Source organism: Oryctolagus cuniculus, chromosome 2 (assembly GCF_964237555.1).
Source record: "Oryctolagus cuniculus chromosome 2, mOryCun1.1, whole genome shotgun sequence".
NCBI classification, from domain to species: domain Eukaryota; kingdom Metazoa; phylum Chordata; class Mammalia; order Lagomorpha; family Leporidae; genus Oryctolagus; species Oryctolagus cuniculus.
This window is the reverse complement of record NC_091433.1, coordinates 1944756-1969638: the sequence shown is the minus strand read 5'-3', so window position 1 is coordinate 1969638 and position 24883 is coordinate 1944756. Positions and strand designations below refer to the sequence as shown.

The 24883-nt window shown below is 66.6% G+C and overlaps 1 protein-coding gene across 3 annotated transcripts in view; it reads right to left on the bottom strand.

Annotated features, from left to right (window-relative positions):
* Window positions 1-24883, bottom strand: part of RGS12 (regulator of G protein signaling 12) — a 79505-nt gene that overhangs the window by 34874 nt on the left and 19748 nt on the right. For 2 of the 3 annotated variants that reach the window (XM_051841604.2, XM_070067985.1), the window contains exon 3: window positions 13081-13197. In XM_051841604.2, coding sequence (XP_051697564.2) covers window positions 13081-13197 — 117 coding nt within the window. Of the gene's footprint in view, window positions 1-3005; window positions 3251-13080; window positions 13198-24883 lie in introns of those variants that run through there. The other variant, XM_051841606.2, reaches the window with a different exon arrangement.

Sequence of the window (24883 nt, the reverse complement as noted above, 5' to 3'; positions counted from 1 at the left end):
TACAAAGAACAGGAATGTAAGTAACCGCCGGACTTCGAGCAGGCAGCTGCCCTGCATGCATTTGTGCCTTGAAACGTCCACTCACGTGGCCTCCTCAGGTCATTCACCTCATCTCATCTGCTTGAAGGGCGAAGCAGCGGACACAGGGGGCGCCCACGGCCATGCAGCCTGGGCCAGGCAGGGCCAGGCCCTCCACCGGGGCCCCGCGGCAGAGCGGCGCCTCCGGCTGCTCCCCTGGCTGCAGGGCCAGGCCGAGGGGCGGCCCTGAGCGGCATTCCAGCAGAGAGCAGGGATGTAGTTCCGGGGAGCCCCCTTCCGCAGGGCGCAGGGCCGAGGCAGCACGAAGAATCCCTGCGGCCAGTGAGGAGGGGGTCCCGGCAGCCGGGGAGGCCTCGGTGCGCACGCAGCCACCCTGGCACCATCAGCACCCTGGACGGGGCTCCGGGTCAAGTCCCGGCTGCTCCGCCTCTGCTCCAGCTGCCCGCTGATGTGCGTCCCGGGAGGCAGCAGGTGAGGGCCCAGGTACCTGGGCCCCTGCACCCACACGGGGGACCCGGATGGAGCTCCTGACTCCCGGCTTTGGCCTGGCCCAGCCCTGGCCGCTGCAGGCATTTGGGGAGTGAACCAGTGGACGGGAAGTGTCTCTGTGTCTGTGCCACTCTTTTTCTTTTCTTAAGAGAGCGACAGAGGGAGCGGCCCCCAGCTCAGGGTCTGCCCTGTGCCCAGGCTGGCCGGGCACCCAGGACACAGCTCCAGGCGGGGACCCCACCCAGGGCCCCAAGGGAGCGTGAGCGCCAGGCAGCCGGCATGCAGGAGGGGCCAAGACAGGCTTAGAGGAAAGAGCTCGTCAGTTTGGGCTAAAAAGGAGAAATTCAGTCAAATGCAAAAGTGTCCACAGAGCCCTTTAAGCTCAACCCACGCTGCCCAGAGCCGGCGCAGCCGGGGCGTCCGCCAGCACCACGGCCCCCGCAGGCCTCTCACCTCGCTTCTCACGTCCCACGGCGCTGGCAGCCCCGCTCCACCGCCCCCACCAGCGCCCCCCTCCCCGGGCCGGGGCTCTCCTGAGGGGCCGCCTGGCTGCTGGCCAGCTCCCGGCCACCTCAGCAGCCCGGCGGGAAAGGAGGGGCGGGAGGGGCTGTCCGTGCCAGGGGGCCCTGGACGACCCCTGGCCGCGCGCCCGTCTCCCGCGTCCGCGTCCCTCTCCCTCTCCCTTAGCCGCATCTGCGGGGCTCAGCTATGCCCGGACCTGGGCACACAGCCCCCCACGAGAGCCCCGGCCCCCTGCAGCCCTGCGCTTTCCCGTGGGCGCCCTCTTATTCTCGAATATTGAGCAGGACCCGGAGTGGGGGAGGGGTAAAAGCCCCGGGGTCTCCGGAAAGCTCTGGGTGGCAGGAAGTCAGCTCGCTCCACCTGACGCGCCCCTCCCTGTGCGGCGCCGACCTCCGGAGCTTTCTTCCCCTGACCACCTGGTCCTCCAGGTCGTGGGTCTGGCGTCTCCTGGGTCATCTCGCTTCAGCAAGGGGACACGCACGCTTCCCAGGGGAATCGAGGTCGCCCGGCTGGCGAGAGCCGCGAGGGGTGGGCAGCGCGAGCGGCAGGGGCTTCCGTGGGAGCTTGCAGGCCGCAGGCACGACCCCGGGACCCCCCAGGACCAAGGGGGCGGCTCTGGGCACGGGGCCCTCTCACGCTACCCCCCGGCACCCGGGAGAGGGGCCCCTGGCGCCCGTGGCTCCAGCAAGCCCATCGGCCAGGTTCTCACACACCCACGGCAATGCCAGTTTTAGGAGTTTGCAAAAGTCTCCGAGGGAGCCCGGATCGTGTGTGCGGGGAAGCGTACGGGCGGATCCCTGGTGGCATTTTTTACTCGGAATGAAATCAGCGCTGTTGAAATCTGCTCCAACAGACCGTGCAAAGGGCAGTGCCGCCTGCAGGCGGCCCCAGCCTCGGCCCAGCGCGGCCACGCCCCACGCCGCCCAGGCAGCCCGGAGGCTGTGCCGCTCCGGCCCGGCCCGGCAGGGCTGGCCCCGAGTCCACCCGGCAGGGCTGACGCAGCTCATCTCCCTCCACCCACGTCCGCACCAGGGCACCCCAGGCCGGTGCCTTCCCCTTCCTGCTGCCCAGAAAGAACCCACGGCGAACCAGCACCCGCAAGCAGCGGGCTCTTCTGTACACACTGCGAGTCTGTCTCTGCCTTCACGTCGGCGGGCGCAGCCCCAGGAGGGAGGGCAGCAGTGTTCTCACCTGCGCCCAGACCTCCGCGGAGACCTTCTGCGGCCAAGTTCAACTTTATAAGCCCGGGAGTGACCATCCCCAACCAGCACACTCCAGCCCGGGAGTGACCGTCCCCAGCCCCCCCAGCCCCAGCCCGGGAGTGACCGTCCCCAGTCAGCACAGCCCCCCCCCCCAGCCCGGGAGTGACCGTCCCCAGTCAGCACAGCCCCCCCCCCCAGCCCGGGAGTGACCGTCCCCAGGCAGCACAGCCCCCCCCCAGCCCGGGAGTGACCGTCCCCAGGCAGCCCAGGGGTAACCATCCCCAGTCAGCACAGCCCCCCCCCCAGCCCGGGAGTGACCGTCCCCAGGCAGCCTGGGAGTGACCATCCCCAGCCAGCCCGGAGGTGACCGTCCCCAGGCAGCCCGGGGGTAAGCATCCCCAGTCAGCACAGCACCCCCAGCCCGGGAGTGACCGTCCCCAGCCCCAGCCCGGGGGTGACCGTCCCCAGGCAGCCCGGGAATGACCGTCCCCCCCAGCCTGGGAGTGACCGTCCCCAGCCCCCTCAGCCCCAGCCCCCATGCAGAACCAGCTCCACGGAACAGGAAGCGTTTTCCAGCCGGGCTCGGTGTCCCACAGTCACTCTCTCAACACCCATCAGAGCTCCCCGCACGGCGAGGGAGAGCAGCCCCGGCCGGCGCTGGCCACGGCACGGACTCCGACTCCGCCACGCAGCCCGGCTCGTTCCCGCGCTGCCGTCCACCCCGCGGCCGTGGGAGCCGCGGGCCTGACTCACCTGCTGCTCACCCTCAGCCTCCTTCTCGCCCGACAGCCCTTCCTCCAAGTCCATCTTCGCTGAATGAAACTTCGTGCCGGCCAGGCTGCGCATCTATAAGGGACCACGTGGCCCCGCAGGCTGCCCGTGCGTCACAGGCAGGAGGACCCTGCCGAGGGATGGCAGGGCGCCCCCTCGTCGCCGTGGCAACAGGACACTGCCGGCAGCCGCGGTGCCAGGGCTCAGACTCTGTCTCAAAGGCGCACACAAAGACGGCGGCCGCGCCTGTGTGCAGCGCTTCCTCCCGCGGCCCGGGAGAACGAGCCGCGGCTGCCGGCACCTGCTCGTCACAGCCGCCGGCCCTGCCCCACACCGCCACGCGCCTGTGCCAGTTCCCGGGGCCAGCCGTGGGGTCTGGCGTGGTCCTGAGACCCTCTCCAGCCGACAGCCCGCAAACTGCTCTGCCTTCCAGATACCGGCAGCAGCCAAGAGGGAGTCAAAGTGGATCCTGGCTTCAAACAGCAGGAAGAAGCCATTTCTAGACGCCGGTGCCATCACACACTCCCTGAGCCTCTGGGGGCCTGGGGGCGCGCGGCTCACCCCAAGGTGCTTCGTCACTGTCCAAACCCCAGCCCACGGACCTCGCCTCAAACCCAGCCGGCTCTGCGGGGCTGGCGCTGTGCCACAGCGGTTAGCAGCCGCTCGCAACACCTGCTTTCCAGGACGGAGTGCCGGCTCTTTCCCACTTCCATTCCAATTCCCGCGCACGCACCTGGGAAGGCAGCAGAAGGCGGCCCAGGCGCTGGAGCCCCTGCACTCACGTGGGAGACCCGGATGGAGCTCCTGGCTCCTGGCTCCAGGTTTGACCTGGAACAGCCCTAGCCGAGTTGGGGATCTGGGGAGTGAACCAGTGGATGAGAGATCTCTCTGTCTCTGTCTCTCCCTCTCTGTTACTCCGCCTTTCAAATAAATGAATAAACTTTAAAGATTTATTTTTATTTTATTTGAAAGGCAGAGTTACAGAGAGGAGGAGACAGAGAGAGAGGTCTTCCCTCCGCTGGTTCGCTCCTCAAATGGTCGGAGCTGGGCTGATCCGAAGCCAGGAGCCGGGAGCTTCTTCCTGTCTCCCACACAGGTGCAGGGCCCAAGCACTTGGGCCATCCTCCACTGCCTTCCCAGGCCACGGCAGAGAGCTGGACTGGAAGAGGGGCAGCCGGGACTCCAGCTGGTCCCCATATGAGATGCTGGCGTTGCAGATGTTGGCTTAACCTGGTAAGCCACAACACTGGTCCCATAAATAAACCTTTTTTAAAAAATTTATTTATTTCAAAGGCAGAGAAAGACACAGAGAGAAAGATATCTTCCATCCACTGGTTCACTCCCCAAATGGCTACAACGGCTGGAGCTGGGCCAGGCTGAAGCCAGGAGCCAGGAGCTTCTTCCGGGTCTCCCATGTGGGTGCAGGTCCAAGCACACGGCCCATCTTTTGCTTTCCCAGGCCACAGCAGAGAGCTGGATCGGAAGTGGAGCGGCCAGGACTTGAACCGGCGTCCATATGGGATGCCAGCACTGCAGGCGGCGGCTTCACCTGCTACAACACAGCGCCAGCCTCGTAAACTTTGTAAAAGAAAGAAAGAAGAGAGCTCTGGGGCCCCTCTCAGCCCTGGGGGTCCGGACGGGGCTTCGAGCCGGGACACACAGGCTGCGCCGTGTTTGGTGTTCAGACGGGCTTTGTCAGGGCAGACAGGCACACACAAGGGAAGAGCCCAGATGAAAGCGGTCGGCGGCTCAGCCGGCCCCGGCGACAGGTGCCCTTCCTGAGAGGCCTGCAGCCATGGGATGAGAAGTGGCCGGTGTGGGTGTGCGGGGCAGAGGGCGGGCCCGGCGGGCCGCGCTCGCCACCTCCTCTTCTGGGCGGGGAGACGGAGGACTGAGGGCGAGAGGCAGGGGGAGCAGCCCCCGGCTTCGGCTTCGAGGCAGGAGTGCGCCCGCCCGTCACCAAGCCGGGGGCGCGGCCAGCTGTGCTCCAGGGCCACCCACACGGTCACGGAAGCGGCCCCGCTGTTCCCATGGTGCTCATCTCGGCCACAAGGCGGGTGCCGCGGCGCGTGCAGGAGACCCAGCCCGTCCCGGCTCTGCGGCTGTTCCACCCAGGGCCCACGTGCCGCTGTTCCCTGAGGTCCTCCGTGTGGCTCACGGCTGGGACCAGCCCCTCTTCTCCAGCTCCGACCTGAGGCCCTGCCAGGGCTCCCGGTCCCGCCACAGGCTTGGGTAACAGGAGGTCACCCGGAGTCCAGGAGCCAACTATGACGCCGGGACAGCCCCGGGCCTCGGCCTGCACGGGCACCCGGCACAGCCCCACACGGGAGCACAGGCGCACACGAGGCGCCGGGAGGGGCGGGGCGGGGCGGGCTCAGTCTCCCTCCCCTTCCCCTCCTCTCCCCTCTCCCTCCCCTCCCCTCCCCCCTCCCCTCCCCCCTCCCCTCCCTCTCCCTCCCCCTCCCTCCCTCTCCCCAGGGCAGCAACAGGAAGTGTTCACTGAGCCCCTGGAGCCCGGGGCCTGGGGGGGTGAGGCCTGGAGACCCTCAGGACACGCACCTCCCGGGCGCAGGGCCAGCCTGCGAGCCTCCCGCAGCCATTCGAAGGCCTGCGCTGGACCCTTCCGAGGGAGCTGTGGGGCCTCCCATCCGCCCCACTGGGCCCCTCCCCCCACTCTCGGTGGGCTGTAACCCCCCAGCCCGCAGCCCGGCCAGGAGGCAGCTCCGGGAGGCGGGGCTCGGGCTGCTGTGCCCACTCGCGTCTCTCCAGGGCGGGGGCTCAGGCACAGTCACGGAGGCTGGGGCGTCCGCCCGCGGGCCCCCAGCTAACAGGGCCTGCAGGGACCTCGGGACGCCCACCTCCCTCACCGAGTCCCAGTGCTGGGGCCCCTGCCCCCTCCTGCAACCCCAGAAGGGAGCTCCAGCCTCCGGCCTTCAGCCTGGCCCGGCCCTGGCTTTGCAGGCATCGGAGGAGCGAGCCAGTGGATGGAAGACCTCTCTCTCTCTCTCTCTCTCTGTGTGTGTGTGTGTGTGCGCATGCGTGTGTGTGTGTAACTGTGCCTTTCAAATAAATACAATGAAACCTCAAAAATAAAGAAGGCGCTTCCAGCGTGGACTGGTGTGTGAAGACCAAGATGAGGACGGCTTCCCGCCGAGTTCTGGGGAAGCAGCAAGGCCGCGGGGAGAGGACAGCAGAGGGGAGGCAGAGCGAGCCGTGTGCAGAGTGAGCCGTGTGCAGAGCGAGCCGTGTGCAGACTGAGCCGTGTGCAGACTGAGCCGTGTGCAGAGTGAGCCGTGTGCAGACTGAGCTGTGCAGACTGAGCCGTGTGCAGAGTGAGCCGTGTGCAGAGCGAGCCGTGTGCAGAGTGAGCCCGTGTGCAGAGCGAGCCGTGTGCAGAGTGAGCCGTGTGCAGAGCGAGCCCGTGTGCAGAGTGAGCCGTGTGCAGAGCGAGCCCGTGTGCAGAGTGAGCCGTGTACAGAGCGAGCCCGTGTGCAGAGCGAGCCGTGTGCAGAGCGAGCCGTGTTAGAGTGAGCCGTGTGCAGAGCGAGCCGTGTGCAGAGCGAGCCGTGTTAGAGTGAGCCGTTAGAGTGAGCCATGTGCAGAGCGAGCCGTGTGCAGAGTGAACCCATGTGCAGAGTGAGCCGTGTGCAGAGTGAGCCGTGTTAGAGTGAGCCGTGTGCAGAGTGAGCCGTGTGCAGAGCGAGCCGTGTGCAGAGTGAGCCCGTGTGCAGAGTGAGCCCGTGTGCAGAGCGAGCCGTGTGCAGAGTGAGCCGTGTGCAGAGTGAGCCGTGTGCAGAGCGAGCCGTGTGCAGAGCGAGCCCGCCGCCCCCGCCCCAGGCCTCGCGTGGAGCTGAGCTCTCGCCCAGGGTTCGTCGGCCGTCTGTGGGGACAGAGCCGGAGCAGCGCGGGTCCCATCCACGAGGGACGGCCCCTCTCTCGCTGCCTCCGTCTCCAGCCAGGTTCGCCTGGGGACCCCTGCCAGCCCTCAGAGAGCACCTGTGCCCACAGCTGCCCCGGCCTCGGCCAGCGCTCCTGTCCACGCAGCGCTGCGGCTGGCGGGGTGCGTCCCTGGGGCGGGGCGGGGCTGGCAGAGGGGGCAGACAGGACCCGAGCCGCGCACTGGACGCCTCTGGTGGCCCTGCCCTGTCCCCACAGCAGCAGGCCCGGGCCCGGGCTCCCACGGGCACACAGCATGGCATCTGCCCAGCCCACCCCACCCCCCGCCAGCTGCCTGCACACCGCCACCTCCTCCGTGTCCTCCGTGTCCTCCGTGTCCCTGGTCCTGCTGCCACTCGCTGCCACAGCGCCTTCCAAACCACGGGTCCGGGTCCACCAGCGGGCCACGCTGAGCACAGGCAGCGGCCTCCCTCACAGCCACCGCACGGCTCGGAGCCCCCCCTGAGCCCCGTCACTGCTCGGCTTCCGGCTGCACACGGCGTCCCTGAGGGCACCACCTCCCGGGGCCACCGCTGTGCTCAGCTCGGGGGCCGGGACAAGGGCAGGCGACGGGACCGGCGCGCGGGCTCAGGCTGTCCCGGAGGCACGTCCTGCCCGCAGCCCTTTTGGGTTTTGTGGCCCTGGACAGCTGACCAGTGGCGCCCACTGCGACAGCAGCAACCGCTCCCACCAGCAAGCCCCTCCCCCCCAAGTCACGAGCCCAGGACCAGTCACCTCGGGCCGCGCTGCCACCGTCACAGGAGACCCAGGACCAGTCACCTCGGGCCGCGCTGCCACCGTCACAGGAGACCCAGGACCAGTCACCTCGGGCCGCGCTGCCACCGTCACAGGAGACCCAGGACCAGTCACCTCGGGCCGCGCTGCCACCGTCACAGGAGACCCACCCAGGACCAGTCACCTCGGGCCGCGCTGCCACCGTCACAGGAGACCCAGGACCAGTCACCTCGGGCCGCGCTGCCACCGTCACAGGAGACCCACCCAGGACCAGTCACCTCGGGCCGCGCTGCCACCGTCACAGGAGACCCAGGCACCGGGGGCGACCTCTGAGCTGGCGCCTCCCCCGGGACCGGAGCCCCTGCAACAGCCACAGGTCCACTGAGAGTGACACCCAGGGCCACTCACACTCACTCACGTCCTGTCCTCACACACTCACCTCACACCCACACTCACCACACTCACACTCACGCTCCTGCCCTCACATACTCCCAACTCACACGTACCCACAACCATGCCCTCACACACTCACATCCTTGCACACTCACGCACAGCACACTCATTCACACACACCCACACTCACACACACGCACACTTACCCACACTCATGCCCTCACCTCACATGAAATCATGCTCACGCTCTTGCACACGCACTCCCACATACACCCACACTCACCCCCACTCTCCTGCACCCACCCTCACCCTCTCCTGCACACGCACTCCCACATACACCCACACTCACCCCCCCTCCTGCACACGCACTCCCACATGCACCCACCCTCACCCCCTCTCTCCTGCACACGCACTCCCACATGCACCCACCCTCACCCCCCCTCCTGCACACGCACTCCCACATGCACCCGCCCTCACCCCCTCTCTCCTGCACACGCACTCCCACATGCACCCGCCCTCACCCCCTCTCTCCTGCACACGCACTCCCACATGCACCCACCCTCACCCCCTCTCCTGCACACTGCGTGCCTGCTCCGCTGCCCAGGGTGCTTGCACACCCCTACTCTCGGGATCCCAGCCCCGGCTGCCAGCTCCACCTCATCACAGCACTGCCCACGCCCCGCTGTGATGAGGGAGCAGCCGTGGACAGCTGTCTGTGGCCAAACCCCAGTGGGCAGAGTGCAGAGTGCCGGCAGCCCCCGGGCGTCCCCAGGCCGCCTGAACCAGCTGGCAGGGGTGAGGTGGCACCCTGGGTCCTGGCTGGGAGCACCTGTCGGCACAGCCAGCCTGGGCCCCCACTTGGACCCCTTTTCAGGCCCTCGGTGCCACCTGTCTCCCCACCCCTCGGGTCGCTGCCTCCTCAGGGCCTCCCGCCAAGGTCACCACCAGAGTGCTCCCCCAGCGGCTGCCATGAACCACATGACCTCCGGCCTGCACCGCACCCGGCTGCCCCAGCAGAGAGCCCCAGTGCCCCGCCCTCCCTGCACCCCGGGGCTGTGCTCAGGCTGCTCAGGGCGCAGAGTGCACCCACGCTCCTGCGGCCCCTCAGCCGATGCTGGTCCATGAATCCCGAGAAGAGCACAGGATGGAGGCACAGACGCCGACTGCACACACGGACGCCCCGGCTGCCCAGCGGGTGGAAGGCTTCACGGCACGCGGGCACCCTACAGCCGACCCCAGGGGCACAGCCTACGCCCTGGTGCCCAGCGGGCAGCCAGCCCTGCTCCAGTGCACACACCCCTCCCCCAGCCTTGCTCAGGGCACACACTCACTCTCGGAGGGCACACTCGCTCTCTGAGGGCACACTCGCTCTGAGGGCACACACTCGCTCTCTGAGGGCACACTCGCTCTGCAGGGCACACTCGCTCTCTGAGGGCACACTCGCTCTCTCTAAGGGCACACTCTGCAGGGCACACTCGCTCTCTGAGGGCACACACTCACTCTCTGAGGGCACACACTTGCTCTCTGGGGGCACACTCGCTCTCTCTGAGGGCACACACTCACTCTCTGAGGGCACACTCACTCTCTGAGGGCACACTCTCTCTGAGGGCACACTCACTCTGCAGGGCACACTCACTCTTTCTGAGGGCACACTCTGCAGGGCACACTCGCTCTCTGAGGGCACACACTCACTCTCTGAGGGCACACACTTGCTCTCTGGGGGCACACTCGCTCTCTCTGAGGGCACACACTCACTCTCTGAGGGCACACACTCACTCTCTGAGGGCACACTCTCTCTGAGGGCACACTCACTCTGCAGGGCACACTCACTCTCTCTGAGGGCACACTCACTCTGCAGGGCATACTCGGTCTCTCTGAGGGCACACTCGCTCTCTGAGGGCACACACTCACTCTCTGAGGGCACACACTTGCTCTCTGGGGGCACACTCGCTCTCTCTGAGGGCACACACTCACTCTCTGAGGGCACACACTCACTCTCTGAGGGCACACTCTCTCTGAGGGCACACTCACTCTGCAGGGCACACTCACTCTCTCTGAGGGCACACTCACTCTGCAGGGCATACTCGGTCTCTCTGAGGGCACACTTGCTCTCTCTGAGGGCACACACTCACTGAGGGCACACTCACTCTCTGCAGGGCACACTCGCTCTCTGAGGGCACACACTCGCTCTCTGAGGGCACACACTTGCTCTCTGGGGGCACACTCGCTCTCTCTGAGGGCACACACTCACTCTCTGAGGGCACACTCACTCTCTGAGGGCACACTCTCTCTGAGGGCACACTCACTCTGCAGGGCACACTCACTCTTTCTGAGGGCACACTCTGCAGGGCACACTCGCTCTCTGAGGGCACACACTCACTCTCTGAGGGCACACACTTGCTCTCTGGGGGCACACTCGCTCTCTCTGAGGGCACACACTCACTCTCTGAGGGCACACACTCACTCTCTGAGGGCACACTCTCTCTGAGGGCACACTCACTCTGCAGGGCACACTCACTCTCTCTGAGGGCACACTCACTCTGCAGGGCATACTCGGTCTCTCTGAGGGCACACTTGCTCTCTCTGAGGGCACACACTCACTGAGGGCACACTCACTCTCTGCAGGGCACACTCGCTCTCTGAGGGCACACACTCGCTCTCAGGGCATATACTCACTGAGGGCACACTCTGCAGGGCACACTCGCTCTCTCTGAGGGCACACTTGCTGAGGGCACATGCTCACTCTGAGGGCACACTCAGTCTCTGAGGGCACACTTGCTCTCTGAGGGCACACTCGCTCTCTGAGGGCACATGCTCACTCTGAGGGCACACACTCACTCTCTAGGGCTCACGCTCACCCTGTGCAGGGCACACTCACTCGCTAGGGCACACACTTGCTCTTCTACATTAAGAAAGCCACGGCCCCTCCCGCAGCGCCGGGCTCCTGGGCACCGACACCGCACACCTTGCTCTCCTTCCACATGGTGGGGACTGAAATCGCGCCAGTGGCGGGCCTGTGGAGCACTGCTGCTCTGAGCTCTTGCACACGTGCCTGGGTACGCGAGGTGGCCACCCTCTGTGCTGGGCGCCCCCGCTCACATGCGCCCGGCCCTGGGCATCACCAGCCTCCCCGTGCCCGCTGTCCTGGCGGGTGGAGCCGGCTGCGGGGCGTGCTGCAGCCCTGCACCGCTGGCTAAGCCTGTCTGCCGCAAAGCCCACGTCTCTCGCCCGCTGCCCTGGGTGTGGGAGAGGCGCTGCCTCTGTGCGTCTTCCTGCTCTGCACACGGCCCGCGTGTCCACGGCGGGGTCCGAGGCCACGCCCTCTCGTCCACTCTGACTCCCCGTGCACCAGCAGCTGGAGACTTCGCTTGGACAGCCCTAAGCTCACGGACGGCTGGAGGATGGCGAGGCCGTCCTCTCAGCGCCGTGGCCAGGCCTGCCGGAGCCGCCCCCGCGGCAGCAGATGCCTCCGGGGACAGGCCACGCGCCAGGCCACGAGCTGAGTCTCACAGACTTGAGAAACCGAACCAAGGGTGCACAGCACCTTCTCCGAGCGCCACGGGATGAAGTCAGAAACAGCGCCTGCCACCGCCGCCGGCTGCCCGTGTGGGCGCAGCTCAAGTCCCAGCTGCTCCTCTTCCGATCCGGCTTCCTGCTGATGTGCACAGGAACACAACAGGGGATGCCCAAGTCCCTGGGCCCTTGCACCCACGTGGGATACCCGGATGAGCTCCTGGCTCCTGGCTTCAGCCTGGCCCAGCCCTGCCCATCATGCCATTTGGGGAGTGAACCAGCTGATGGAAGATCTGTCACTCTTTCAAATAAATAAATAAGTCGCTATAAAACTCAAACAATCCGTCAACAGTGGACGATCACGGGGCCAAGGGCAGCACCCCAGCCATCACCGTCCTGCCTTTCAGACACAGAGGCCAGAACAGGATGAGGGGGACAGCCTGGGGCGGCCACGGCGAGTGTCACTGACCAGGAGTCTCCCACGCGCCCTCCAGGGACCGATGCCAGGCACACCCAAGCGGTTTGTTGCACAAGGGCCTGCCCAGACCTTACTGCTGACCCAAAGCCACACCTGTCCAGTCCCCAGACGTGGGGATGAACTAGAAGCTGCTGATGGCCACAGCCCCCTTGCACTGGCCTGGTGCGGGGGCTCACCACTGCTGGGTGGGGGAGACAGCCCGCCACAGGGAGGCCACCAACTGCAACACACTCGGTGGCCCCCACCACATCTGTGAATTCCCGTCCCCAGGAGGCGGTGCCTGGGCGTGCGCCCTGCCTGGGAACGCCTTCTTTCTGCACTGTTAGAAAGGAGACGACCCCCAGGGCACTGACACAGCACAGCCCCCGCGCCCCTCACAGCCTCCCCTCGGCTCCCCTCGGCCCCCACAACACTCACAGCGCCTGCAGCACCGGGCGTGGCCGGCCCTAGACACCCAGAGGTCAGAGGCCCAGCCCAAGGGACAGCCTAGAGGCGCAGACCACCCCCCGCCGGGACCCTGCTCGCTCCCTCTCCTGGGCTCACGGGAGGCAGTCAGTGGGAGGCGGGGCCCAGGCAGGAAAGGGCACGGAGTCTGGCCACGTGGGCTGTCAGCCCTCCCTCCTGAGAGCCCGGGAGCCACGGGCACAGTGAATGCTAGCACAAGCTGGCCAGGGCCCACCGTGGGCAGGCACGGGCACGGTCCTGCGTGGCCCAGCAGCAACACCTGCCACAGGTCACAGCCACACCTGGGTCACACAGGGCGCTCCCAGCAGGAGGCAGTGCCGCATCTGGCCGTGGCTGCCCCAGGGGAAACCGGAGCCCCGCCGCGTGGAAGCAGGCGGGGCGCGTGACAGCCCCCGCCCCTTCAGCAGCAGGACGGCCGCCACCACCCCCACCACCCCCACCCCGTTACCCCAGCCCCACGCCTGTGCCGCAGAGGATGCGAGGAGCCGTGTGGGGCACGTGGGCCGCGTGGGCGGCAGCCCGCCGGAGACCACTCACCTCCAGGTCGTCCAGGGAGCGTGTGGCGCTGAACCTCTTGGACCTCGCCGCCGACCTCCGGGCCGCCGGGCGCTGCGCGGTCTGTGCCGGGCCCGCTCCTCGCCCGCATTTCGAGCCCTGGAAGCAAGGGGAAATGTGGGGTCACCTGGCGGGAGGACGCGGCTCTGCCCGGCACCGCGCAGGAGACAGCAGAGCCGGGGAAGCAGCCCGGTGAGCCCAGGGATCCGAGGACGAGACCGCCCCAAGCCTGCCCCCCGCCCAGGGAGGGGCCCCTGGAGCTGCCAGCTGGACAGAATCCCGCTCGCCATGGGTTCCCACGCCAGGTCGCCGCTATGCTGCTTCCTCCGGGAAAGCTCCAGAGTCAGCTAGTGACGCCTGTCACTCGGCCAGGCCCCTGCACCTGGCACAGCCCACAGCCCGGCCCTGCCCTGGGCCACACCTGCCCGCAGGCCGTGCCCCTCCTCCTGCGCCCCCGCACCACAGCCCGCACGGGGCCCCTGCAGCTCCCCAGTGTCAGAATTCCTGCCTGGCTGTCCACGGACACCCGGGTGCCAAGTGTCCCCAGCTCTGTCCAGCAGGCCCTCCAGCCCTGTGCTCTCTTGAGGTCTCCACTGCCCAGGGCCGCCCCTAGGAATCTGCTGTGTTACACAGCTCTGCCTCGCGTCCTCTCCCTTCTGCCACCTGCTGCCCAGCCGCCCTGGTGCACCGGAGCCCTGTGGGTGGGCTTTGCCACGCTGGGGCAGGGCGCACCTCCCGAAACACCACCTGCTGTGGGGCCCGGAAATGTAAAGGAGAAAAAACAGGTCCAGCAAGCAGGGAGGCCGGGAAGCTTCGAGCCAGGCCTCTCCACAGCGCTCCTGCCACCGGCTCTCGGCCGCCCCCTCGCGGACAACTCGGAAAATCGCCACCGCTCCTGCGCCCCGGCTGGTCTAATTCAGACGCTGCGCACAGCGCCCTGAGAGTCAGCGGACCAAGCACCGCAGGCGGCCAGCGCGGCCCACGGCCCGGGGGGAGACCCCAGGGCCCCTGCAGAAGTCACCACCCACAGCAGTGGTGGGGGGTGCCGGACCGGGCGCCGTGAGCCCAAGAGGTGCGGGTGGAAGGGGCGGGCGGGCTGTGCTCCCGCGACACCGTGGTAAGACTGGTCACAACTTAGACACACGTAACAAAACTCACCCTGCTACCCAGCGCAGTGGCCTCAGATGCGTTCACTGTGCGACCATCACCACCCGCCGTCTCCCGAGCCTCAGCTCCCCACACGGAAATGGTCTCCCTGGGACGCTGCCCCCGCCGCGGGCCCGGCACCCCCACTGCGAGAGCCACGAGGCGCCCCGCCCCTGACCGGCTGTGGCACTCGGAGCAGCAGCCGCGGTCCCTCCACACGGAGCGCGCTCAGAATCCCCTTTCTTTCCGGCTGGGTGCTGCTCTCCGTGCACCTGTCAAGGGCGCTCATCACTCCCACGCCGTGTCTGCACGGTCCCTGCTGCTGTCCGCGGGACGGCCACACTGTCCTCCACGGCAGCCCACGATCTGACACTCCCACCAGCAGTGGCCATGGCCGCCCCGCTGCACCCTGGGCTCGCATGCACCTGCCCGACGGGGCTGGCCCTCAGCACCTGTCCCTCTGCATCCTCTCGGTAGAAACGTCTATTCAAGGGGCCGGCGCTGCGGTGTAGCCGGTAAAGTCACCGCCTGCAGTGCCGCCTCCCATATGGGCGCTGGTTCAAGACCCACTGCTCCACTTCCCACCCAGCTCTCTGCTATGGCCTGGGAGAGCAGTGGAGGATGGCCCAAGTGCTTGGGCCCTGCACCTGCCTGTGGGAGACCCGGAAGAAGCTCCTGGCTCCTGGCTTCAGATCAGCACAGCTCCGGCCGTTGCAGTCGTTTGGGGAGTGAACCAGCGGATGGAGGACCTCTCTTTCTTTCTCTCTCTCTTTCTTTCTCTCTCTCTCTCCCTCTCCCTCTCCCTCTCTCTCTGCCTCTCCTCTCTCTGTGTAACTCTGACTTGCAAATAAATAAATCTTTTTAAAAACACGAAATGTCTATTCAAGGGCTTTGCCTAGTTTAAATCTGCCTGTTTCCCTCCTTTGTTAGCGAGTGCAGGATTCTTTGCACGTTCTCGACTTAACCCCACACGCACACGTGCAGTTTTACATGTTGACGTAACGCAGTTTTCCCGTCTCCCCCGCGGCCTCACCCTGGACCAGGAGCCCAGCAGGACAAGGCCTGGCCCGGCAGTCACCAGCACGTGGCGAGACACCCTGTGTGGGGGAGACAGCAGACCCCTGGGGGGCAGCCGCCGCCTCTCCTGCGGCTTGGGGGGTGGGGGTTGCTGGGGGGGGAGCCCACAGTGACCGTCAGCAGCCAGCGCCACGCAGGGAAGGGGTGGCTCAGTGCCAGCGAGGGCGGCACGGGGACAGGAGGGAGTGGCTGGGACCCCGCAGCTCGGAGGTCCCGCGAGGCTGGGCCCCGGGCCTCTGCGAGGCAGGGCCACGTCCACGTGTCTGAGGGGAGCGGGACCAGCCCGGCAGCACAAGGAAACCAGGGGCGGACACAGTGGCACAGCAGTTAACCTGCCGCTCGGGAGTGAGGGTTCGAGTCCCAGCTGCTCCACTTCTGATCCGGCTTCTTGCTAACGCGCCCGGGGAGGCAGCAGGCGAGCCCGGCTCCAGCCCGGCCCTGGACGCTGTGCGCGCATCTGAGCTCCTGTCACCGGAATGAGTCTCAGAGAACAGGGGCAGAGACAGGACGCCTGGACATGGAAAGAAGCCACTCCCAGCCCGCGGCGCCCGGAACCCGCGCACCAGTCACGAAGGCGCCGCTGCTCACGGCAGTAAGACCACACAGAGTCGCAAGAAACCAGTCAGAACGGAGGAAGCCACACGGTTCTACCGGAAATAAAGAGGAAGTGGAAAGAAGCAGACGCCGCCCCCCCCCCACCCGCACGGGAAGGGTCGGCCTCACGACTCAAACTCCTCTAGACGCAGCAGACCCGTGAGCAGGCCACGAGGCCCGCACAGCACGCCGGGCTTCAAAGCTGAGTCTCGAACCTCCGAGAGGGGCAGGCCCGGCCAGGGCCCAGCCAGGCCCAGCCGAGGCAGGGACTCCCTCTCAGAGGGGGGCCCCCGTGACGCTGAGAAGCCCACACCCCGGGCCAGGGCCTGCTTGAGTCCCGGCTACTGCACACCCCTAATCCAGCTTCCGGGTGATGTGCCGGGGGACCGCGGACAACGGCCCAAGTCCTGGGGTCCCTGCCACCCGTGTGGGAGGCCGGCCCTGGCCTGGCTGCTGGCTTCCCCCTGGCCCAGCCCCGGCCACTGTAGCCATCTGGGGAGTGAACCAGCGGACGGAAGACCTCCCTCTGTGTCTCGCTGTCACTCTGCCTTTCAAATAAATAAAATACATCTTAAAAAAAATAAAGCTGTAATACCTTCCAAAGGAATGCTGAGGGTGCCGACTCAACGGGGAACCCACAAACAAACCCACATGTGCGAGCACCTGCCTCGCGACAGGGGGCGCCACGGAGCCGCGCGAGAGCACACCACCCTCCACACAGGGACCACCACCCCACCCCGCTTGGTTCTCCTTCTTTTAAAGATTTGTTTATTTATTTATTTGAAAGGCAGAGAGGAAAGAGCGAGAGCGAGAGCGAGAGCGAGAGGTCTTCCATCCGCTGGTTCACTGCCCAAATGGCTGCAATGGCCGAGGCTGGGCCAGGCTGAAGCCAGCAGCCAGGAGCTTCCTCCGGGTCTGCCCTGGGCCATCCTCCACTTCCTTCCAGGGCGTAGCAGGGAGCAGGATCAGAAGTGGAGCAGCCGGGACGCAAACCAGTGCCCATACGGGATGCCGGCACTGCAGGCAGAGGCTTTACGGCTATGCCACAGCACCGGCCTCTATCCCACTTGGTTCTATTCATAGAAAATTAATGCAAATAAGCTATTTAAAATGTTTTTATTTCTTTTCCATTTTCTCTGAAAGGCACAGAGGCAGAGATCTTCCATCCGCAGCTCCAGTCCCGAAAAGCCCGCCGGAGCCCAGGCAGGGCGGGGGCGAGGCCTCCGCCCAGGCCACAGCCCACAGCTGCCGGAGCCCAGCAGGGCCAGGAGCGGAAGCAGACGCACTGGACGCGAGGCAGGCACCCGGCCACCTGCCCGGGCACCTGACCACGGGGAAATCCTGACCTCATGGTCATTCACCGTGCGCTCCTGGGGGAGGGGGCACCTCCATCTCCTGCACTCCTGGGGGAGGGGCACCTCTGACTCCTGTACTCCTGGGGGAGGGGGCACCTCCATCTCCTGCACTCCTGGGGGAGGGGCACGTCTGTCTCCTGCACTCCTGGGGGAGGGGGCACCTCTGTCTCCTGCACTCCTGGGGGAGGGGGCACCTCCGTCTCCTGCACTCCTGGGGGAGGGGGCACCTCCGTCTCCCGCACTCCTGGGGGAGGGGGCACCTCCGACTCCTGCACTCCTGGGGGAGGGGGCACCTCCGTCTCCTGCACTCCTGGGGGAGGGGGCACCTCCGTCTCCTGCACTCCTGGGGGAGGGGGCACCTCCGTCTCCTGCACTCCTGGGGGAGGGGGCACGTCTGACTCCTGCACTCCTGGGGGAGGGGGCACGTCTGTCTCCTGCACTCCTGGGGGAGGGGGCACGTCTGTCTCCTGCACTCCTGGGGGAGGGGGCACCTCTGTCCCCCACAGTCCCGTGGGAACAAAGGATCAGCCCCTCTGCCCCTCACCAGGCAGAAGGAACTTCAGGGAACGGGTGGGCTCTCTCTTCTGTCTGGGGGTGGGCGTGTCCGGGGAGCCCTGGGCACTGCTGCGGGGTGGCTGCTGTACCCTCCTGAACAGAAGCGGGGTGGCCACCCCTGCTGGCGCCCTCTTCACGCCGAGCCATGCCGGGGGCTCACATTCCCCGTGCACAGTCCCGGCCACGCCCTGCCCCTCCCACGCAGCCACAGCGTGGTCCTCACAGTCTCAGCACCCAGGGCTCCCACGGCCAAGGGGTGCAGGAGCCCCCGTTCCCGCCGCCTGTCCTGTGCGCAGAGCCTGGGGGCAGTGAAGTCACAGGGGAACGGGGCCCCTCCCTCAGGGAACCCAGGTCTCAGGGTGCGGCCGCAGCCCCTCAGCCCCGCCCCTGGCTGTTGCTGGCCACGTGGGGACCAACCCGCCGCCGGCTGCAGCTGCAGGCGCACACAGAGGAGCCGGAGCAGCCGCTACTCTTATGCCTGAAATGGCGCCAGCCTCCTCCCAGCCCGCAGTGGGGCGCTGGGGTGGAGAGCACGGAGGGGAGAGAGACGCGCCCCTCGCCCACCCCACCCCCACCCCGCGCCGGGGTGAGCCCAGCTCCCCTGAGGGTCCCGGCCGGTCTCCCCCCAGCTGCACCAACAGCCCTGTCTGACCTCACCCTGCTACGCAGGGCGGCGGCCGGGGCCTCTGCGGTGCGTCTGTTCCACTCAGGTCCAGGCGCTTCCACGGCTCCGGTGGGACCTCCCGGGGTCCCCGCTCCTGCCCGCTTTCCCTCTGCTAAGTTCTCCGAGCCCAGAGCAGACCTCGCTGTCTTGCCTTCAACAAAGAAACCCAAGTTCAGTTTCACAGAATTGCAAGTGAAAGCCGCGAGGAGGGAGCCCTGTGCAATACTGCATGTGCACGGGGACTGGGGACGGCGGCAGGAACGCTCACCGCGAGACAGGCTGGGCTGGGCCCTGTACCTTCGCCTGGGCCGCCCACATCCTGTACCGGAGGGCCTGGCCACCCCACTCCCTGGTTCAAGTCCTGTACCCGTGGGAGCAGCAGGTGACGGCTCAGGGACGTGGGAGACCTGGATGGAGCTCCAGGCTCCCGGCTTTGGCCTGGCCCGTCCCAGCTGTTCCACGCCTTTGGGGCGTGACCCAGCAGATGGAAGACCTCTCTCAACTGTCTTTCTGCCCGTCTTTGCAATAAAATGAAAATGAACAGAAAAAAAAAGCTTTGCCCCTCACCATAGCATCGCCAGGAACGGTGCACAGTGGCACCCACACAGTGGAATGCGGAGCACCCTGGACCAACCCCTGGAGCGACACTGCCCTTCCAAGCCGTCCGCAGAGGCCGTCCCCAGGCGCGGGGGCTCCACAGGCAGGCGGGGCCCCCGGGCTACCACAGCCCCCCCCGCTGGAGACCGCACAAAACCACAAGGGGACGGTGCCATGGCATGAGCGCCTCCGGGAGCCCGGGCTGGGGACGGACGCTGCTGTCGGCTTCCCCGCCCACTCCTCACGGCTCTTGGAGCCCCGGGGACCCCAGCCCCACCACGGGCGCACGGCGCTGCTTCCCGCGCCACCAGCCCTTCGTCTGCACGCGCGGCCGCGCTGCCTCCTGTCTGGCCTGGGCTGGCGAGCAGGGCAGGCTCAGCCTGTGGGACAGCGCACACGGGCCCAGCCTCTTCTGAACGTCTCACTTCCCAGGAAAACTGCCCAGAGCCCCTGCCTGCGCCGCAGCCCCCGCCCACGCCTTGGGGTCCAGCGCCTGCCGCGTTCGCTCTGCTCTGACGCCAGAATGAAAGGAAGATAATGTTTTCCCCCAAAGGAGCTTTTTAGTCAACAAAACATCTTCCCAACCCCATCATAAAACGAATGCAGGGTCAGAGTCCCCCGGGCGCCCCCAGCTCTCCTGGGCCGCGCGCGGCGGGCACTTCCTGTGCTGGCGCGTTGGCCCCGCCACGCCCAGACCTGCGCGGTCAGGTGCACGGGTTCACTTGCAGGGCAGGGGTCTCCCGCGGGAGCCGGCGCCACAGGAGGCCACCAGGCTCGTGAGGAGGCCGGGCGTCCTCCCAGCCCTGGACAGCGCTCGGCTTTCCGGAGGGGCAGCTGCTATCGCAACTTCGCCGTCGCTCATTTTTTTAAAATTAATTCATTTATTTGAAAGTCGCGGTTACAGAAAGGGAGGTCTCCACCCGCTGGTTCAGTCCTCGGATGGCTGCAACGGCCGGCGCTGGGCCAGGCGGAAGCCAGGAGCCAGGAGCTTCCTCTGGGTTTCCCGTGGGTGCAGGGGCCCGCGTATTTGATGCGCCACCCGCTGCCCACAGCAGGGAGCTGGCGTCGCGGACAGATCCGGGACGCAGCAGCACTCAGAAGTGAGCGCAGGGTCTCAGCCACGCACCAGGCGCCCCAACATGTAGATACATACGTGTTCCATAACAGAGATGCTACACTCTTCTTACGTTCACTCGTTTATTTTCATCTACTTGAAAGGCAGAGAGATCTTCTATCCACTGGCTCACTCTCCAGATGCCCACAATGCCCAGCGCTGGGCCAGGCTGAGGCCGGGAGCCCAGAGCTCCACGGGGCCCCTGTGGGGGTGGCAGGACCCGAGCACCCGGCCATCGCTCCTGCCTCCCAGGCGTGTCAGCAGGAGCTGGATGGGCAGAGGAGCCGGGACTCGAGCCAGCACTCTGAACCAAAGTAGGCGCCCCACGCCACGCTTAGCTTCCTGCTCGACAACGCACTGCCGTGGCCTGCGCTGCCGCGGCCTGGGCTGCCGTGGCCTGCACTGCCCGTGCCCTGGTCTGCCCATGCCCTGCACTGCCGCGGCCTGGGCTGCCCGTGCCCTGCGCTGCCATGGCCTGCACTTCCGTGCCCTGCCCATGGGTGGCCTGGGCTGCCGAGGCCTGCGCTGCCCCGTCCACAGCAGTGTTTGCTCACTCACAGATCTGTCAGTGCCCACTGCAGCCAGGCTCCTGCCCACGGCCTCGGTGCCTCTCTGGGAAGGAACTGCGGGGCCAGCGGGGAGCAGGGCAGCAGCCACACCCGCTCTGCGTGGGGTACTGCAGAAAAGAAAGGGCACGCAACACAGTCTTCTGGACATTTCGCTGATGCGACACCTGGCACACACAGCACGGCTCGGGCCGGCAGGAGAGCCTGTCAGGGAACACCTGCCACATGCCAGCACGTGGAGGCTAGCACCCCGCGAGCCCTTGTGACCCCAGGAGGCACGGACACGGCTCCCGGAGGGCGTGCAGGAGGCCAGACAGCTCTCGGGCTCTCGGCTGGCAGCTCAGCACTTTGGTAAAGGAACTCATTGTCTCACTCCCGCCTCCAGCGTGACAGCCCGAGTTCTAGGGCAGACTCAGATGCGTGAGGCATGCAACTATTTTTTTTTTTTTTTATTTGACAGTGAGAGAAAGAGAAAGAGGGAGAGGTCTTCCATCCGCTGGTTCACCCCCGAAATGGCCGCTGAGGCCGGCGCTGCGCTGATCCGAAGCCAGGAGCCAGGTACTTCTCCTGGTCTCCCATGGGGTGCGGGCCCAAGCACCTGGGCCATCCTCCACTGCACTCCCTAGCCACAGCAGAGAGCTGACCTGGAAGAGGGGCAACCGGGACAGGATCCAGCACCCTGACCAGGACTAGAACCCGGTGTGCCGGCGCCACAGGTGGAGGATTAGCCTAGTGAGCCGCGGCGCTGGCCCCAGGCATGCAACTTTTAAATGCACCTTCATTTATAGGACCCAATTCCATTTCTTTATTTAAAAGATTTAGTCATCACTTACTCCAAAGGCAGAGTGACAGGGCAGGGTGGAGAGAGAGAGAGAGAGAGAGAGCGCGCGCCGGATTCTGTCCCGGTTGCCCCTCTTCCAGTCCAGCTCTCTGCTGTGGCCCGGGAGTGCAGTGGAGGATGGCCCAAGTGCTTGGGCCCTGCACCCCATGGGAGACCAGGAGAAGCACCTGGCTCCTGCCATCGGATCAGCGCGGTGCGCCGGCCGCAGCGCGCCGGCCACAGCGGCCACTGGGGGGTGAACCAACAGCAAAGGAAGACCTTTCTGTCTCTCTCTCTCACTGTCCACTCTGCCTGTCAAAAAAAAAAAAAAAAAATGTTGAGGCCGGCGCCGCGGCTCACTAGGCTAATCCTCCGCCTGCGGCACCGGCACACCGGGTTCTAGTCCCGGTCGGGGCGCCGGATTCTGTCCCGGTTGCCCCTCTTCCAGGCCAGCTCTCTGCTGTGGCCAGGGAGTGCAGTGGAGGATGGCCCAGGTGCTTGGGCCCTGCACCCCATGGGAGACCAGGAGAAGCACCTGGCTCCTGGCTCCTGGCTCCTGCCATCGGATCAGCGCGGTGCGCCGGCCGCAGCGCGCCGGCCGCGGCGGCCATTGGAGGGTGAACCAACGGCAAAGGAAGACCTTTCTCTCTGTCTCTCTCTCTCTCACTGTCCACTCTGCCTGTCAAAAAATAAAAAAATAAAAAAATAATGTTGAAAGGCAGGAAGGAGGCAGGGAGGGAGCGAGGTCTTCCATCTGCTGGTTCACTCCTCACATGGCTGCAACAGCCAGCGCTGGGCCAGACCGAAGCCGGGAGCCTGGAGCTCCATCTGGGCCCCCGTGGACGGCAGGGGCCCAGGACTTGAGCCACCATGGCTGCCCCCCCGGGGTGTGCACCGGCACAAGCTGGCTAGGACATGGATACGGGACGCCGCTGTCGCGGTGCCGGCTTACCCCAGTGAGCCACAGTGGCCCAGTTTGATTTCTACCCCCAGGCCCAAACTCCCTTCAGGGCAGATTTAAGCCAGTCAACAAGGGGTCGGGGTCACCCCCATCTCAGCGAGGTCAGCCCTCGCTCAGCCGCCACGGGGCTCGCGCTGTGCCCTTCCCTGTGTCTTCCCAGACGCGGTGCTCCCGTGACGGCGGCTCATGTTCCAGACCCAGCGTGTGTCGCTGGGCCCGCTGGCTTTGCCACCCTAAGGGGTCACTGCGCCCCCTCGGAACCCCGACGCTGGAGCCCCAAGCCCAGGACCTCAGACGGCAGCCGTCTGACGAGCTGCTAGAATGGGGTCACCGGGGCTCTCGCCCAGCGCGACCGCGCACCACAGCTACGAGGCCGCATCGGAGGGCCTGGCCTGGAGCCCCAGCTCTGCTCTGGGCCAGCTGCCTGCGCGTGCACACCCTGGAGGCAGCAGACGGTGGCCAAGTGAGCGGGTGCCCGCTCCCCACGCGCGACACCGGGAAGAAGCTCCTGGCTCCAGTCTGGTGGCCAAGTGCGCGGGTGCCCGCTCCCCACGCGCGACACCCGAAGAAGTTCCTGGCTCCAGTCTGGCCCAGCCCGTCTGGGGAATGAACCAGCAGATGGAAGACCCCCACCTCTCCCTTTCTCTCTCTCTAACTCTAACTTTTAAATAAATCTTTAAGCACAGTTTTCAAAATCCACTACGTGGGAAGTTTAAGAAGTTGGCTTTTGCTACTTAACCTGGTATTTTCATTAACACTAACCGCAGAATCCGTTCTCAGAGTGACAGACACAGGAGAGGCCACCTGCCCCGACTCCCGCGCGTCAATCATCCCTGGTCCCGCGGCCGACGCTTGCAGAGCCAGGGTCCCGGCCCAGGCGTGGAAAACGCAGCTCCGCCCGCCAGCTGCCACCTGAGCAGCGTGGTCAGCTTCTGCTCCATGCGCCTGCCGGGCTGCGGCGGACGGGCCCCCTGAGCAGGGGCAGGAGGGACCTGGCCGCCCAGGCGCCGAGCTTGGGGCACGGTCCAGGGGGCAGGGGTGAGGGATCGGGAGGCGTGGTCCAGGGGGCAGGGGTGAGGAATCGGGAGGCGCGGTCCAGGGGGCAGGGGTGAGGGATCGGGAGGTGCAGTCCAGGGGGCGGGGGGGGTGAGGAATCGGGAGGCGCGGTCCAGGGGGCAGGGGTGAGGGATCTGGAGGCGTGGTCCAGGGGGCAGGGGTGAGGAATGGGGAGGTGTGGTCCGGGGGCAGGGGTGAGGGATCTGGAGGCGTGGTCCAGGAGGCAGGGGTGAGGAATGGGGAGGTGTGGTCCAGGGGGCACGGGTGAGGGATCGGGAGGCGTGGTCCAGGGGGCAGGGGTGAGGAATCGGGAGGCATGGTCCAGGGGGCAGGGGGTGAGGAATGGGGAGGTGTGGTCCGGTCCAGGGGGCAGGGGTGAGGAATGGGGAGGTGTGGTCCAGGGGGCAGGGGTGAGGAATCGGGAGGCGTGGTCCAGGGGGCAGGGGTGAGGGATCGGGAGGCGTGGCCCAGGGGGCAGGGGTGAGGGATTGGGAGGTGCGGTCCAGGGGGCAGGGGTGAGGGATCGGGAGGCGCGGTCCAGGGGGCAGGGGTGAGGGATCGGGAGGTGTGGTCCAGGGGGCAGGGGTGAGGGATCGGGAGGTGCGGTCCAGGGGGCAGGGGTGAGGGATCAGGAGGCGCGGTCCAGGGGGCAGGGGTGAGGGATCGGGAGGTGTGGTCCAGGGGGCAGGGGTGAGGGATAGGGAGGCGCAGTCCAGGGGGCAGGGGTGAGGGATAGGGAGGCGCAGTCCAGGGGGCAGGGGTGAGGAATCGGGAGGTGTGGTCCAGGGGGCAGGGGTGAGGGATCGGGAGGTGCAGTCCAGGGTGCGGGGGGGGTGAGGGATCGGGAGGCGCGGTCCAGGGGGCAGGGGTGAGGGATCGGGAGGTGCAGTCCAGGGGGCAGGGGTGAGGAATCGGGAGGTGGGGTCCAGGGGGCAGGGGTGAGGAATCGGGAGGCGTGGTCCAGGGGGCAGGGGTGAGGAATGGGGAGGCGTGGTCCAGGGGGCAGGGGTGAGGGATCGGGAGGCGCGGTCCAGGGGGCAGGGGGGGTGAGGGATCGGGAGGCGCAGTCCAGGGGGCAGGGGTGAGGAATCGGGAGGTGGGGTCCAGGGGGCAGGGGTGAGGAATGGGGAGGCGTGGTCCAGGGGGCAGGGGTGAGGGATCGGGAGGCGTGGTCCAGGGGGCAGGGGTGAGGAATGGGGAGGTGTGGTCCAGGGGGCAGGGGTGAGGGATCGGGAGGTGGGGTCCAGGGGGCAGGGGTGAGGGATAGGGAGGCGCGGTCC